At 40.8% G+C, this 17,284-nt stretch overlaps 1 protein-coding gene across 3 annotated transcripts in view; it reads right to left on the bottom strand.

Moving 5' to 3' along the window:
* rnf24 (ring finger protein 24) overlaps positions 1-17,284 on the bottom strand; it is a 46,527-nt gene that overhangs the window by 9,051 nt on the left and 20,192 nt on the right. Inside the window, exons 1-4 of one of the 3 annotated variants that reach the window (XM_079499027.1) lie at positions 16,230-16,620; positions 14,395-14,544; positions 9,235-9,277; positions 6,687-6,728 (exon numbers count right to left, since the gene is read on the bottom strand). In XM_079499027.1, coding sequence (XP_079355153.1) covers positions 6,687-6,728; positions 9,235-9,277; positions 14,395-14,544; positions 16,230-16,246 — 252 coding nt within the window. In that variant the 5' untranslated portion in view covers positions 16,247-16,620. Of the gene's footprint in view, positions 1-6,686; positions 6,729-9,234; positions 9,278-14,394; positions 14,548-16,229; positions 16,621-17,284 lie in introns of those variants that run through there. The other 2 variants (XM_079499029.1, XM_079499028.1) reach the window with 2 other exon arrangements.

Here is a 17,284-nt window from a genome sequence, read left to right as displayed (position 1 = left end):
GCAACGGATGGATCGATTCAGCATAATTAAGACTTAATATAAAATCTGCTTATTTGATCATACAGCCCTGGTGTGATGCAAGCCCTAAAGTGTGTTCCTTGTCTAATGAATTTGAAGAAGCTACTGTAGCTTGTTGAACCGAACAAAACGTATTCTAGCCTGGATATCTTCAGCTTAGCTACCAACTGCAAAAGACCGATGCAGATAGATACACAGCAATGATGTATACACTTGGCCAAATAACAGTCAGTATTCAAATCATATTCAAAATATCATGTCAATATTTAGACATGTGGGAGCCAGCCGGCTTTTCCAAATATGAATATGCCTCTGGCTCATATCTATTCCACTGATAATATACGGACCCAGTCAACACAGAATCAGTTCCACTATCAAAGTCATAACAGCTGATTAATGCCAGATGAAATGTAACAGTGTGTAAGAACAGTAAGCTCCCACCTATGATTTTTCTATACTAGATGATTTACATACTAGAGAATATCTAAGACAACAATAGCAGTTGCTTTTTTATAACATGCTGTAAGGAATTTAAATGACTTAAAATGAGAAAAGGTCTTAAAAAGCTGTATGGGTAGCAGGATGGATTGCAGAGTAATGACATCACATGGCTAAAGTTGGTAGTTGTATATTGTATCGACTGTACTTGGAACAATATTGACCTATAAATGTACATCATACTGTAAGTCTAGCTTTCAAAATTAGATATATTTGCAATGCTATGGAAGCCTTTCTGCCTGTAGTGTTAAAAAATTATATATATATATATATAAATTGATATAATTGTGTGTGTATTTGTGGAGTGGTGCAATCAAGCAGCAAGGTAATGTCCATGCCCCCCAACTTCAGAAAGATATGACATTGCCAGACCTATTCTTTCAAAATACGTTTTGTAATTTAAAATCATTCACGCATAAACACAATGCTAATTCTGAAAGGTTTGTGCTGTCTTATTCATATTTAGTTAGAAATCAACTGCCAAAAGGACCCATAGGCTGTCAACAGCAATCACTTGTTGTCAACAGTGATTAATGATCGATAAGTTCAGCAAACATGAACGGAAACAGTGGAGCTAAAAACTGAAAAAACAAACAAAGAAACGTTGAATAAGGAAAAGCTAAACACAGTATTTGCATGACTCTTTTTTTTTCTGACTTCCTATCATGGTCGCAAGCCTGATCGCTCATTCTCCAAATTAACTGATTAGAAACTCATGGGATAATGGATATAAAGAAAATTATGATTATGTTGAAGTTAGACGACTGGATGACTCACCAAGTTGCCAAGTTGCCAGTTACAGTTGAGGAACTGACAGGCTGCTGAACCATTATAGCTATTGAGAACATATAGCTAATTAGCTATTGCACTATTGGTTGAAGCGGGTTGATGGCTGTCAGTGGCCGCGGTTACATGCAGGCTGATCATTCCGAATAAATACTTCCGAATAAAATACATCCGAAGTAAAAAAAAAATTGCTGCGAGTTTACATGGGAAATGGTCATTCCGAATGAGCGTTTACAAGGAGATGTGATATAAGACATGATACATGTTAATTCCCGTGAAACTACGCCATCTGTTGGACACATAAAATATAGGCAGTTCATTCATTATGTGACTGTCTCAACAATAGGCTACAAACATTACAGACGAAAGACGATACTTTGAAATCCCATCATTTCATTCTGCTGGTTGGATAGGGGCGGGCATATATGTTTACCGTCTTTTATTCCCCACCCGCGGCGGCTCCCCTTCTCCGCTGGGAAGGTGATCATCTCGTTTGTATTTGTACTTTATTATCTACACGGCCAGGGCACACAACACACTGATTATTATTGTATCAAGGGTCGCTCGTTATTTTTGAGAGAGAGAGAGAGAGAGAGAGAGGAGAGAGGAGAGAGAGAGAGACTGTTGAACACACACACACACACACCGTGTCCCATCTGTGGTCTTGTACATCGCATAACAATACACCATCGCCGCATCATTATGCCATAAAGTAGGCTACCAATTGGGTGTTTAATACTAGAATGATTGCAGCTGCTCATCAATGCAATTAAACTGCAAAGCCGTTATGTTTCATGACGTTTTGGTTGCAACTTGGAATAGGCAAGTTATAGCCTATAAAAGTTTAAAGGGATAGGATGGACATTATAGCGATAATAGCGTATTCTTGGGACTGTGTGTGTGTGTGTGTGAGAGAGAGAGAGAGAGAGAGAGAGATTACTGAACAGCAGACTGACAGCATTTCGTCCTCTCTCCTCCGTCGTTCTGTGAGTCCCCCGATCTGCACTTAGCCTACAGTATGCATGAAGCATCCAGATACATATAGGCTGGCTATATAACCTATAGGCCTATCAAACATGTTTGAAAATTATCAGAGTGATCATCAACTCGGAACGGTTGGATCTTTGAACACTCACAGATCAGAGGGATCATCACCACTGCTGCTGCAGCCTGCTCCACGTGTTTTTGTGTGGATTTCGTGCATTTGCAAAATGCACGAAATAACGCGCTCTATGTGCAAACTCCTCGGCGCGCCTTGGATATGAGCGCCTTGGAGTTGGAGCGCCTTGGAAATGAGCATGCTCAGAAAGACCAGAATGAACTTACATCCGAAGCAGTGTATACATGAGTCCAATTTCTTTCAATCGCATTGAACATCGGAATAATCCGGCCAGTGACATCGGAATGGTTTTTAAATCGCATCGAGCATTTTCATTCGGATTTAAGTTTTTGTAGGTGTTTACATGACAACGTTTAATAGGATTTAACTTCTATTCGGAATTAAGAGGGGTTGAAAGACCTCATGTAAACGTACCCAGTGGTGCTGAACTCTGTGTGCTTTTGCAGGCAGGCTGTAGGCACGACGCCTACAGCCTGCCTGTAGGCTAATCAACATTAAATAAGACACATAAATACACAAACCAAAATTGTCTAGCGGTAAAGGTTACCAAACGTCAAACTGTGAGTTGTGTGTGTGTGTGTGTGTGTGTGTGTGTGTGTGTGTGTGTGTGTGCGTGCGTGCGTGCGTGCGTGCGTGTGTGTTATTTGGATTCATGTAAAGGCTGGTAAGGCCTCAGTTAAACATACAGGGCATGTTCATACTGTATGTTTTGTGCTAATTTTAGCACCATATCACATTCAACAGTAGTGTAATTCATGGCATGCATTGGAAATGGATATGACCGTTTTTTTTCTTTAACATACATCTCCAACAAACTAATCATTCCACGTTCTGCTGCTCTGGACCTGTTCCAGAGCAGCAGTTTAAGATCCTAGTGCAAAATCTTCGTTGGTGATATTTGATTTGATATAATGTCCCCCATTGTAATGAGATCTGCACCCTTGGGTCTTCCTAGTCTTCCTTTTTTGTCGGGTAGGACACCTATTGGTTGACAATGGCAATAAAGTTATTTGAAGCAGACAGCCATAGATTCGATGGATCCGCCATCTTGGCTACAGTCCAGACGTTTTTAGTAATTACATCTCTCCATTGAGAGAGGGTGACAATGGACAACTTTAAATCCATTGTATGCCCACACCATTTGAAAGCCAAACCAGAGGAGCTAAAGAAAACTGTCACACGTTTACTCAAACGTGCGACACGTTTACTCAAACGTGCGACACGTTTACTCAAACGTGCGACACGTTTACTCAAACGTGCGACACGTTTACTCAAACGTGCGACACGTTTACTCAAACGTGCGACACGTTTACTCAAATGTGCAACACGTTTACTCAACAGATATCATGTGAGCGTCACAAGAGACACTTGGAATAAATAATCCCACTGAGGCAGGGCTATCTGATCCGATGCACACCAACTCCTCCAGCCCAGCGTCTCACAAAACATCAAAGCGAGAGCATGGTATGCGGCTTGGCACCTTAACACTAGTGCAGCACTGTGTTGCACAAACAACTTAACTAGCGCATACTAGGATTATAGAAGTTGATTTAAAGCTGCAATCTATAACCTCCATGTGACATATACAGTATACAATTAAAATAAAGTTATATTCATTAAAACACATTGGATTGCAACTTTAAAGAGATAATTTAGACTTGTTATTTCATATCTACATTCACTCTGTTTGTTTTAGACAAAAAGGTTTCTAAGGTGTGCTGTAATATTCATTGGTGGTTCATTCTCTAGTTGGCACCCCGGTTGAGCACAGCAGTGTACAGGGTATTTATATTGTGATACTATGAAAATGTTTTGACTGGCAGGGATGACTACAGGCTCTTGGAAGCTTGCATACCCACATTTCCAATGGAGCATGAATTATTGCACTGCTTACTAGAGCTGGGCAATGTTACCATGTTGTTATAGAACAGGGGTGAGCATTTTTTAATTTTTTTGAATTATTTTTTGCTATTTTTCAAATGGAATGGAAAGTAGTAATTTTTTTTTAATTTAATTTCAAATGCCTTTCAAATGCCTTTAATTAAAGTTATGTTAACTTTATAAACTAAATACAAATACATTGGACATAAAAAAGACAATAAGATTTTAATACTACTCATTAAGCTACTAATTAAATAATTAAAGCGGGTCATGTTTGCGGTAGTGTGTGTGGTGTAGCCCAACTAGCTTGGGAGAACATGACGGCGATGGTGTATAGGAAACAGTGACCCATAGATGTTTTTTGGAGAAAGTTAATTACAATAAGGTACTGCAAGCAATTGTTTGGTGCGGGTGAACATCGCACATTGATGCGTCAGGTCGGGGCGGTTTTTCGCGATGTCCCCGGAGGTTGTCCGTGCGCCAGGGTGTTTTGGGATGTCTCTCTAAGCGAGCAGCAGTCTAAGGAAGTAACGTAACTCCCGATTTATCTCCTGATTTATCTTTACAAAGCTAAAGGAAGTAACTTTAGCTTTGTAAAGATAGGTAGCAGCTACTGTATATCAGGTTTAGAATAAAGCCACTACCACCGTGGTTACATATTGACATTAGAGGTTGATTTACATGATGCTACTAACCTACAGTACACGTGACCTGAAAGGTAAATGGATGAGCACTACTATTCCTAGATATTTTATTAATGTATTTGCCCATATTTCTTTCAAGTCATGTTTTACCAGTTCGTCTGCCTTGGTGGTTTCCAAAAACTGGGTCACCCCCCCTTAGGCTTGCTTGTCTGAGTGTTATTGTTTTAAATAATGCCAAACAGCATGGCTCCTTCTGTCCCACACCGTGTCATCCATGTGACATGCTGTAGCAGTCTCTCACTTTCCAATAATAATACAAATAATACAAAAAGAAAAGAAAAAACAAAACAAAACACAGCAGAGCATAGCAGAGAAATTCCAGCTACGATGACGAGATGTGGTGATTAATTGGGTGGCATAGTGCAGACCGCCAAACATACAGGTGCTATCTGCTAGTATTTCATTAACACCCTTCTGCTAGAGGGAGACTGTCCATCATGCCTGGTAGAACTCGTAGAGTGGCCTGAACACTAGAGCGAAGATGTGTCAACACTTAACTCCTGATTTTGTAGGTCAATCATCTACAAAAGACCATTGTCAAAAAAATAATAATTGACTCATAAGAGTTCAGTAACAGAACTATGTACAGTATGGTTACAACAACCTTATTCCTAAACTACACATGGCATTCCTCACAGAAAACGAGAAACCTTGCTAAAGCCCTAAACAAGACACAAGTCATATCCACTGATGCTATAACAAAGGGTGAGCAGGTCCATTGTCTTGCTCAAGGGCAGTTGAGAAAAAACTGGACTTGAGACTAAAACAAGACTTGAACTGGTGCCCTTTCCAGCTACAATGAGTCTCTCCATCCACCAGTTCTAGTAGAATACCATCCATTCACCCTGCCACACAATTGGCACATGCTTGCAGTGTATGCCAGGTTTGCTTATTGGGACAGACACCCCAAACCCCAGCAGCTGCTCACAGGTGCTAGAACATGGAGCACTCGGCCGCTCTGGTTACACATTGCATAACACAAATCTTGGTGCACTGAGGACAGTGAGGAGGATCATTTCATTGGTCATCTATTAGCAGTGGTTGTGACTTGTGTTGACACTGTGCCTTTAATAGAGACATGACCTTTCAATCAACTGTGAGAAGGTATGATGTGGTAATGGCAGCATGGAAGTTAGAGAAATAATGTTTACAGAGAAATTAGGAATTCTTCCCTGAAAACTCCCCCTGCGGTGAAATGAAAGAGAAATAACATCCCTTCTCATGTAAACTACCACTACATTGGCCTTGAACAACCCCCACAATCACTCCCGTTGTACTGCTCAGTGGCCAGCAGAACAAGACTTACACTGGGCAGCTGTCATGTGTGACTTTCTTTAACTGTGTAGAAGTCGTAAAAAGAGGAGATTTACATTTATAAATAACTGTTCAACACAATGTACAGTTAAAAAGGGACTGGGAGGTGAAATGACAGGGAAAAAAAGACTTGACCACAAACCTTTTCGTGCAAACGGCAGACATTGAGATTAGTGCGAGCATGACACCCATTTATGGCTGGTTAATCCAAAATGTGCGATGACAGCAGCACACTATGTGCCAGTATGACTACAGGTACAGAATGTTCCTGACCGCTCGGTCTGCCTATGTGGTGGTGGTCTCACTTCAATTCAACAGCTGATGAAAGGAAACATGATTTGAGAGAAAGGATAATGTGCACTTACCTCATGTAAGTTTAGTTCTTTGACTTTTTCCTTCTGTATGACCTGAAGGAATACAATGAAAGGTTAGATGAACAGAACAAACTACAGCTGTGAAACAAAGTACCACACTACTACACCAAGTAACCAACCAAAGCAAAAGCACTAAATGAAAACAGACACAATATAACCACTTCAACCTGGGCGTGCATATTTTGGGCATGTCATCACCAAGACGGAACTTTTTTGTTGATAAATCTTAGTCAATGTTTCAAAAATAGCAGATCTACAAGCCCACGTGTTATTTAAAAATGCAAATGTGGCCCCACAAAATAATAATAATAAAATAAAAATGGCAGTTAGTGTATTACTGATAAGTTGCTGTAAAGCATTATTAATTTGTTTTGAACAGTAGATCATATCAGTTACATCAGAGCATGGCCACTTTGTAGTTAACATACAGTTTCTAATTTGTGAGATCAGGTGAGAGAATGTGTATGTGTGGGTACTGTATGTACACTGTATGTACACTGTGTGTGTGTGTGTGTGTGTGTGTGTGTGTGTGTGTGTGTGTGTGTGTGTGTGTGTGTGTGTGTGTGTGTGTGTGTGTGTGTGTGTGTGTGTGTGTGTGTGTGTGTGTGTGAGAAAGAAATCCCTTGTATCCCTTGGGTCTGTTTACGTGCAAATGTACTTGTGTGAGGTAACCTGGTGGTCTTACATAACCAGCTCAGTAGCAACCCATGTTAAATTCATAGCTTTTCTAATTGGCCCATGAGGTGGAGAGAGAAGGATGAGGGAATGTGAATGTGGGTGTGACTTAGCATCTCTATGCAAATGAAAGTCCACAGATGTAGAGAGAGAGAGAGAGAGAGAGAGAGAGAGGTCTGGTAGATGAAAATCAGACCTGTCTGAACTGAGTGGTACTGTACTGTACTGTACTGTACTGTACTGTACTGTACTGTACTGTACTGTACTGTACTGTACTGTACTGTACTGTACTGTACAAGCTCTCCTCCCTGGCCTGTGTGTGTGTGTGTGTGTGTGTGTGTGTGTGTGTGTGTGTGTGTGTGTGTGTGTGTGTGTGTGTGTGTGTGTGTGTGTGTGGCTTCAGTGACAACAGTGACCCTTGATGATCAACAAACACTAGTTCCGTACTTAGACATACAGACGGTACTGGGATATACGGACATTGCTGTCTATAGGAGTGGCTAGCACCACTCAAAAAATATATACATTTTCTTTACTTTTTTTTACCAGCCCCAAAATGTTAATATAGTATATATACATATTTTACTGATATACATATACTGTAGTGTGTATATCATACATACAGTAAAATGCATAATAACACATTATAGTGTTGAATAAAATAAAATAAAAACAGTGGTCAGAGCAGATTATTAATGACTAAATAGAGTTAAAACAAGCCCGTCGGGACTGTTAAAAAATGACGTCCAGGAAGTTAAAGGGTAAGTCATACTGGGATGTTGATGAGACAATCTGGCATGGCACTAAGTTCATTCACGTTTGTGCTGTATGAGTCACCAAGGCTTTATTTTTGTTTTAAAGCTTACTGGCCCCTCCTATGCCCAGCTTTGTGTGTTTGTGTGAACACAAACATTGGCTGATGATTGGCTGATCACCCCATAGTGATGGCTGAACAAAGTACATATTGAGGATAAAAGTGAGGGCAGAAAAGTGAAGACGCCAAAAGTGATTGGCCGGAATGACATTTGTGATGATTTGATTGGCTGAGCACGGAAAGTGATGTATGATGATGTATGATGATAATAAGAGTGCCCCTCACTTCACACAAGTGTGATTTTTTTTATTACAAATCTTATTTTGTTGCCATAAATGTCACCCATCAAAGTGTTGGGTGGCTTCTGAAACCTAAAGTAGCTCTCGACCAAACAGACTAGCATAGACAATCGAATGAAGTCGGGAGATCAGTCGGTTGGAAGGTGTGAAAAAGAGAGACATGGTGTTGATGCTCTTGGTCACTCTGCCATTTAAGGTCAATGTGACAACAATCTTAGAACCCATCGCACAAAAATAAAGGAAAAACAGCAGCCTCTTTTCCTTTGAATTTGACAGAGTCAACAGTGTCTCGAGAGACTACTGTGACAATATCAAGATCAGCGACATTCACATTGTGGCCATTTTGCTCCTGTGACATACTCAGTGGTACTAAGGATCTTAGAGGGGAGAGTGTGTAGAGTGGCTTTATCTATACTTTTTTTCTAATTCTCCCACACTGTCTTTGATGCTTTGTCATATATTGAACACTATTTTAACAAAAAAGCCATTTCATGAAACCTTCCATGGCTGCCTTAGAGCTGCATATGTATACAGTATCAGAGATTAAAATAGGGTGCATTTTGCATCCCAAAACGCAGTTTATAGTTAAGGGATGCAATAAAACAATGACCTCTGCATCCAAGGGATGCACTACTGTACTACTGTACTGTTTTTTATTCTAGTTTATTTTGCTAGCTTTAGTTATAATAATAATTTCTTCTTCTGTTTTCTACATGAGTCTAACCATATAAAATTAAATGGGTCACCATACCTGTTTGTATGCATACAGCTCTTTGTGTGCCTGGTGCCGTAACCTGGGGAGATGAAGAGAGAAAACATCTCTTTGATTAGTAGATGAACCACTTTAACAGGGTCTAGCACTCACAGACAAACTGACAGATCAGTACATCCTGTAAAAGGGTAGGGATGGGCATTAAGAGTCTACTAGTCGAATAGCTGGTGTAGACAACCAGTTTACGATTAATGTTATTGGTGGTAGAAATGTTGATCAAAATACTGCAAACTCCTTGGCAATCAGCACTATACTGTGGGAGAAGACTGACAGAACACATGAACACGCATATGTATGTGTGCGTGTGGGGGGGTTCAAATAGTATCTACATCTACAATGTAATGATTGATTGCTGCGTGAATAAATTAATCATGTCCTGATGAGGACCTCCGGATCGAAATGTTGGCTCATTATACAAGGATACTGTATGTTTGCATTGGAACTATGAGTGTGTGGCACATTCCTCTCTTCTGCCTCCTCCTTTCACTCTCATACGGCACATGTTGGCACTTGTTTATTTATGTTGGACGTTCTAAAGATAAACTCATCAACTCATCAAGTTGAGGGGGGGCCTGGGGGTTTATTTACTACTCGACTCTGAAAAACGTAGAATGCCCATACCTAGTAAAAGGAGAGAAGAGTTTTAAAAGACAAAGTGCATTTCCTTAGCACGTACTCATAACCTGATGCATGTCTGTTCATCTACTGTATAAACAATGATGATGTGTACTGTGATATGTCAGTTAATAATGTGTGTTTTGTAGGACTTCAGACGTGTGACTCTCCATGACATGACATTGGCTACCTCTGTCCTACAGTAAATGGGAATACTTTCACCTTACTGCTAAATGGTTTTGTAACTGGGAATTGGTATTAAGAACTGTCCACACTAGCACTATAACTGTGGTTTAGACTCTGTTATCCACTTGACAGATTTGGCCCTTAACTGATTTCCTATTGTTTCTATGGATTATGCGTAAATCTCATTATACAGGGGATTTCTCTCTGAACTTTACAAGACAAAGGAAAGAAACTTCAAGGTCTACTTTATGACCGCTTGTTGACATGGTTGCTCAACAGAATATAAATGCTATTTTTGTCAGGTAACTAAGTATAAATTAGCCCTAACAACGCCAGCCTACTGTATATAGCCACTGGAACCATAATAGAGATGAGGTAAGCTTAACACATGGAGAGAGACAATGAGGCATACTCCAGTGATAAATTCCCCAAGAGGCAGCCAAGCATGGTGAAGTACATCCACATTCTGTGTGTGTGTGTGTGTGTGTGTGTGTGTGTGTGTGTGTGTGTGTGTGTGTGTGTGTGTGTGTGTGTGTGTGTGTGTGTGTGTGTGTGTGTGTGTGTGTGTGTGTGTGTGTGTGTGTGTGTGTGCGCGTGTGCGTGTAATTATTCAGTCATATCATATCATATATCCATATCAGACTTAAGAAATACTGACAGACATGGATTGAATGCAATAATCTGAAATCTGACACCACACTTCCAGGTATAGTGTAAAAATTGTTAATTATATGCATCTTGCATATAATTAACAAACAAGCCCTTCAGTCTTAAAGCCTTTAAGCATATTATTTGGCTCATCAAAGAAACGTTGACTGAGCTGTCAAACTCACGTCATCATCACAAAAAATGAAAATATTATACAACATTGTGGATCAGAAACCCATTCATGTGGGGTACTTGTTGGGTACTCTTACCTCAGAGAGCACACTCCTTACAAATTCAAAAGTAGAATACATACATTATACAGGTACAAAGCCACAGTTTGTATTATGTTTAGACCATGCTCTTTGGCATGAAGACAAGCAAAAACCAAATAACTCAATGACTAGGAAGAGAATAGGATGGAGGACAGGAGGAGCAACGATGTACTAGAAGCAGAGAACGAGTGTTGGGACAGGTGGGGTGAAGGAAGAAGGTGAGAAATTATGAGAGAGAGAGAGAGAACGAGAGGAGATAAAGAGAACATTGGTAGGTGTTGTGAGATTTACCTCCATTACTAGTAATCTTAACCTCTCGCAGCAGAGTGAGAGGGATCTGTAAAACAGGCAGCACAGTCTAGGAAACAAACTGACATTCTGAAAGACACCAGCAGGTAAAGGTGCAGAGACTCCCATGGGACATGGGGTAAGGGTGTGGGATGGGGGTGGGGGGTTGGTCCATTTAGCACAGGGGTGAGAAGAAGCGAGTGGACCTCCCAACTGAAGAACACAGGAATTCAGCTCGCTCCTCCTCTTACTGCGAGAGTGTGACCAGGGTTCCATTGCAGTTGCATTCTGTGTGTGCTAGAACATGTGTACGAAATTCCTAACTCGGAGGTCAGTTTGCTCCTAGGTACTAGATAGATGTTGGGAAGCAGAGCGTTTACCATGGAGGTTGGAGTGTAGTAATGGAGGTTGGGTATAGCACAGTTAAATTAACACTCAGGATTAAAATCTGTAGCCTATCATTCAGCAAAACCTCAAATCAACGAGTCAACGCTCAAACCTTTATGTCAGTGTGCTTATGAATTGACGATTCAAGACTTTGTTCAGTCGCTTCCCATAACCTCCCAATCCCATGCTCGATAAATATTTCCTAATACCTGTGTGAAACTGTGCCAGAGCATATTTCACGAGCCTGCGTGGACTGACAAAGTGATGTTCAGTCTATACATCAATCTCTAGGTGCTTGTGTGTGGGTGTTTATCTTTGTCAGTGGGGCGTGTATTCACACATCAACTCCAACGCACGACTCACTCGTACCTCAAGTCCAAACATTTACTCTGGCCTTCAAAGCCAAAGCACAGTAACTGGATGGATAGCGACCTTGAAACAAAATGATCTAAAAGTGTAACTGGATGGATACAAAGTCAAAACATCCTGAGTGTTAATTGAACTAATTAATAGTTAATTATATTAACACTGAGGACAGTGTAGTGAGTAATCTTGAGACAAAGGATTTCCAATTTTATCTATATTACCCAAAAGTACATAAAAGTATTGTTGATACAAAAGTGGATAGTGTATTTGCCATGAACCATTTACCATTTATTTAACCATAATGTGGACTTAGATGAACCTTAACCTTGTAGTTGGCTCTGGGGCATACCTTTTTAATAATCTGTTAATCTAATGTAAATACATACCGTATGTAGATTTACGTCTTTTGGTGAGTGTTATAATTAAACTAATGTAAGTACTATGTAGGCTTGTGGAGATGTAGGTGTATTATTGCCTGTTGGTGGGTTATTATAATTAGTGATTTGGGAGACTGCATCTTTAGAAGCATTTTAGGCGGCAAATTTGCCATTGTTCTTCTTTGCTTATAAATAGCTTGGTAATCTGGCCACCGTTCTGCCTTGTCAGTATTCTTTGTATTGCATCAATGTCATAAAGATTGCGTTTGGGGATTGAATACAGGAACCTACTGAGCCTACTATCCATGTCCACTGCTCAGATAGAATAAGGTGATAAGGTGTGAATTTAGTTATAAACCGCTGCTTCTCGGTTCTGGCTGCCTGGACTTGCAGAGCACTTCAAGGTGATGAAGGAGAGCTGCTGTGTTTTGAAATTATTTATGATCATAAATAATTATTTAAATGACAAGTACTTAGTAAACAATTAGTAAGACCAACACCATTTAATAGACTAGTCTGTGAACATCCCTAGTTTTTAGGCACCATTCATTTAATTAAACTGTGCATATTAATAAAATGAATTAGAGGTTAGGAAATGGACATTTAAATAGTTAATAAGCAAAGCAATATATAAACCTACAAAATTATAATGGGATTGTATTTTCAGTTCAGATTATCAAGTCAGAGATTGTAGTAGACCTTCTCCAAACTGTGCTGTTAAACCTTTTCACCCTTTTGTGGAAGAACTAATTTATCTGGAGTTAAAAAAAAAGGGCAGACTCCTAAAAAGGAAAAAGAAAGCAGATATGGTTCAAAATTATAAAGTGCCATACAGTTCGTCAAAAGTATTGGATTTGGAACTAATACAGTACATAATTGTCCTGCATCGATTTTAAGAATTAGAATTAGTTTCACTTTCAAAAAGCCCTCCTCGCAGCCCCTAGAGACCATGCTGCTTTTGCCATGTGTCAATAGCTAAACCATGGGGGTCACCAAACTCTGTAGGATTTATCCTACAATATACCCATTATTATTAAGAGTAGTAAACAGCTCCAGTTGAATGCAAGGTGTCCATGAAGTCAAATTTGTAGACGAATAGACTATAGAAAAAGGAGAAGCCCTTGGGCTTTCTTCAGGCACACTGAAGAATGTTGTATGACATGTTGTCATACAACCTGACACTTTCTGACATATATCTATTTCATCAAGTTTAAAAACTTAACAAGCTGGCACTCTCTAAGCTCACTGTTTAGCCAGTTTGGGAATGCAGGACATGTGGAAATTAGTCTGAATGGATGTGGTGTCTAATATGCAAGGTGTAATTGATGGAGAAACAAAATCCCAACAGGGATTCCACCGAGGCGCAGGCGTGGATAAATTGACCCAAAAGACAACAAAACGAGGTATATCCTTGCTTACTGCAATGAAAGTGTCATGCAGGCCGCCTGCCCAGCTGCAGCACTGTCGGAAAACAAGGAAGTGAGTTGATCAAATGCATCATCTATTTCTCGCTTCAAATGTTTTCAAAAACATTATTGAGAGCAACGTTTAGTTGTAAATGTGTTTGTTTACATGACTGTCATGTTAGATACGGCATAAACTCCAAGCAGCGCAGCAGCTGCTCTGAGGCTTTGATTGGACAGCGGTCTGTTATAGAGCGAAGTGGTCATTATCAAGAAATAACACACCGCTGAATTCAGAATCAAGCATTCAACCAAGCCGTGTAATAAACAGGTATATTGGGAGGCTCCTTCTAGTTGGTTGGCATTTCCATCACAACATCATCCATTCTAATCTTTTACCAATACACTTGTCATGCATTATCCCTATAATATTATTAACATAGGGTATTGCACCCACTGAAGACGAAACGTTTTTAATGAATAGTTAAGTTACTAATGAAGGCCCTGTATGACACTTATGGTTGGAAAACGCTCAGCAGCTCAACATACAGGTGGTCAACAGCCTTCTAAACAGAGGAGGTGTGTCTGGGTCTTTACCTTATCAGATAGCAGCAGAAGAGGAGACTGAGGATAAAGACAAAGATGGCGGTCCCAAATACCACAATGTAGATGTTAAGAGGCAGGTTCTGGAACCCTATGTTAGGCATTCTGAAGCTGTAGTGCTGGAAGTCGGAGCTCATGGATATTCTGCTGGAAACAGAGAAAGAGAAGGTGAAAGATTATAAATTATAAGGGGCCATTACAACAAACAAACGAAGAAATAATTAATCTTGTGTGTCATGATAGTTTTGCGAAGGATTCCGGCAATTTTCCAGTGCAAGCTCTAGGCACAGAAAATGGACTGGGATGTGTTTTGACATGTTCTCCGCAAGACAAAGAATTTCCATTAAATATCAGCAACTCCTTTATTAGTTAATTCATTGAACCATGACTCATTTATGATTTAAAAATATATTTTTCAAGACAAACCTGGCCAAGAGGGCAACCCCCAGATACGTACACACAAAACAGCAGTCCATACGAACATTTCAAGGCAGTTTAGGGATTGCATAGATGATAAAAATACGCCCACATACTAAGTCGTTTAAGATTGAACCGAAGGCATCAAATTAAATCAGTTCTGGCAATTTTAAATCTATTTGGAAGATAAAGGGGTTATCATTTAAATTAGTTTATTTTGTTCAGGTTATACAATTATTTATCAGGTCAGGAACTGTTCAAAGGAAAACTTTGATTGACATACAACAATCAAATACTGAATACTTTTGTAGGTTTGTAGGGGATGTTTGCGCACAATCTCACATTTAAAATAGCCATCCATCTGAAATGGAACCAGAATCTGAACCAGACCATTGGTCTTCATGCATGGATGATGAAATCCTGCATTGGCTCCTCTACAGGTAACAGATTGTTGAACTTCCCATCTGATGGGATTCAGCAAACAGAGTTCTGTTCTGAAACAGGCCAAGGATATTGTTTACATATAAACTACAGCAGCAGATAACTTGTCCCTCTATCTCTCAACTCACCTTCTAGAGGAACTTCCTACAGGGAAAAATCCTGCAAGCAAAGCACCACAATAGAACAGAATAGTCCTGCGAGAGATATGTTCACAAAAATGCAAGACCTCCTGAGACGTCTCGGACAGTTAGCACAGCAATCACAAAGGCATCACTTGGCAGCATCAAAGGTTTATAGATCCAGCTCACAACTCTCTACTGTCTCTGACTAGTGATTTCCAATAGTCCTTTTATGAACTCCTGTGCACTGGGATGTCTTGGTCAAGTTTTCCCTCTCCATAGACTAGATAGAAGGACATGACTAGACATGCCTGGGTCTCTCCAGAAAAGGAGGAGGGGACAAGAATGACTAGTGTGCTGTTGTTTGGGAGGCTGGCTGGAGCCTGGAGCCCCCCCCCCCCCCCCCCCCCCCTTAATACAAGCCCACTCATTCATACCTAGTGCCAAGCGTGTCACACCCCCTCTTTTCAACCAGGCCATTGGGCACAACAACGCAAAGCCCTCTGCCTTCTGGACCTGGTTACAGCAAAACTCAATAGTAGGACTGTCACTACCTCAACACATATAATGAAAGCACATGGGTGCACGCACGCATGCGCACGCACACACACACACACACACACACACACACACACACACACACACACACACACACACACACACACACACACACACACACACACACACACACACACACACACACACACACACACACACACACACACACACACACACACACACACACACACACACACTTATGCCACTGTATGTGCAAAAACATAATAACCGTTAGCACATGCACTACTCACAGCACATGCACTACTACACCAGTGCACTGCACACCCCACTTACCCTAGTGGTGCCTTCATGCTGTACAGAAGCCACGGTCTAATACAGGCCTCAATGTCAATAACAGCATGGTTGATCCTCCAGAGCCACAGTCTACAGGTGCTGTGTCAGTCCGCTGAGCTGTTGTTGACTGCTCTAGAAGCTACCCTGCTCTGACCGCTCACAAAAGCTTTGTACCGAGGTCACACACTGCCTCTCTCTCCCTCTCCCTCTCTCAGCTCTCTTTGACGCTCTTTCTTTTTCGAGTTTGCTCTATTTCTCGTCTATGTTCTGAAATTTAAAAATATTCTCTCGCTGTGACTATTATAGCACAGTCAGTCACAACAAGCCTCGTTGACTGTCTCACACTCTCTCCTTCCTTCCGTCTGTCTGCGTTTCTCTCTCCCTCCCTCTCTCTTCCCTCTCTGTCTCTCTCACACTCTCTCTCTCACTCTGGCGGTCACTTTCTCCATTACAACGGCAACCTTTGCTTCCCCCTCTTCTGAGCGGGTGCTAAATGGTTCTATGACACCTACAAGCCGCACGCACGCACGCACGCACGCACACACGCACACACACACACACACACACACATGCGCATGCATGCATGTGCAATTGTGCACACACGCTCACACACACTACCCGTCTCCTCCGCCAAGAAACCTGAAGCCTATGTACTGACATTCTGTTCTGTAAATTCTAATGTACAGATAGACATGAAAGGGGGCTTCAGCCCCTGCCCTTGTATCCATCTGTAAAACAACTGCCCTCTCCAGACCACGAATCCAGCATTTACTATGGTGGAAGAAATGCAAATGCCACTCCTTTCCATGCCACGCAGGAAGGTATTATTCAGGAAAATAGCTTTTTTCCGAAGTCTCCTGAACTTAAACACACCATTTTGCGTTGAACAAATTTGTTTCGAAATCCATGTCGTTACACCTCATCTCCAGTAGATACAGAGTGCTGGGTTGCGCCCCGAAAATAGCTGATCTACAAGCTCTCAACGTGTCGCAGCACAACGAGTTGTGAGCTTGTAGATCTGCTATTTTCACTATTTTTGTTCAACTAACACTCCC

This window comes from Electrona antarctica (genome assembly GCF_951216825.1).
Source record: "Electrona antarctica genome assembly, chromosome: 4".
NCBI lineage: Eukaryota > Metazoa > Chordata > Actinopteri > Myctophiformes > Myctophidae > Electrona > Electrona antarctica.
Note: the sequence above shows the minus strand (reverse complement) of the source record. Positions and strands in the feature narration are given on the sequence as shown.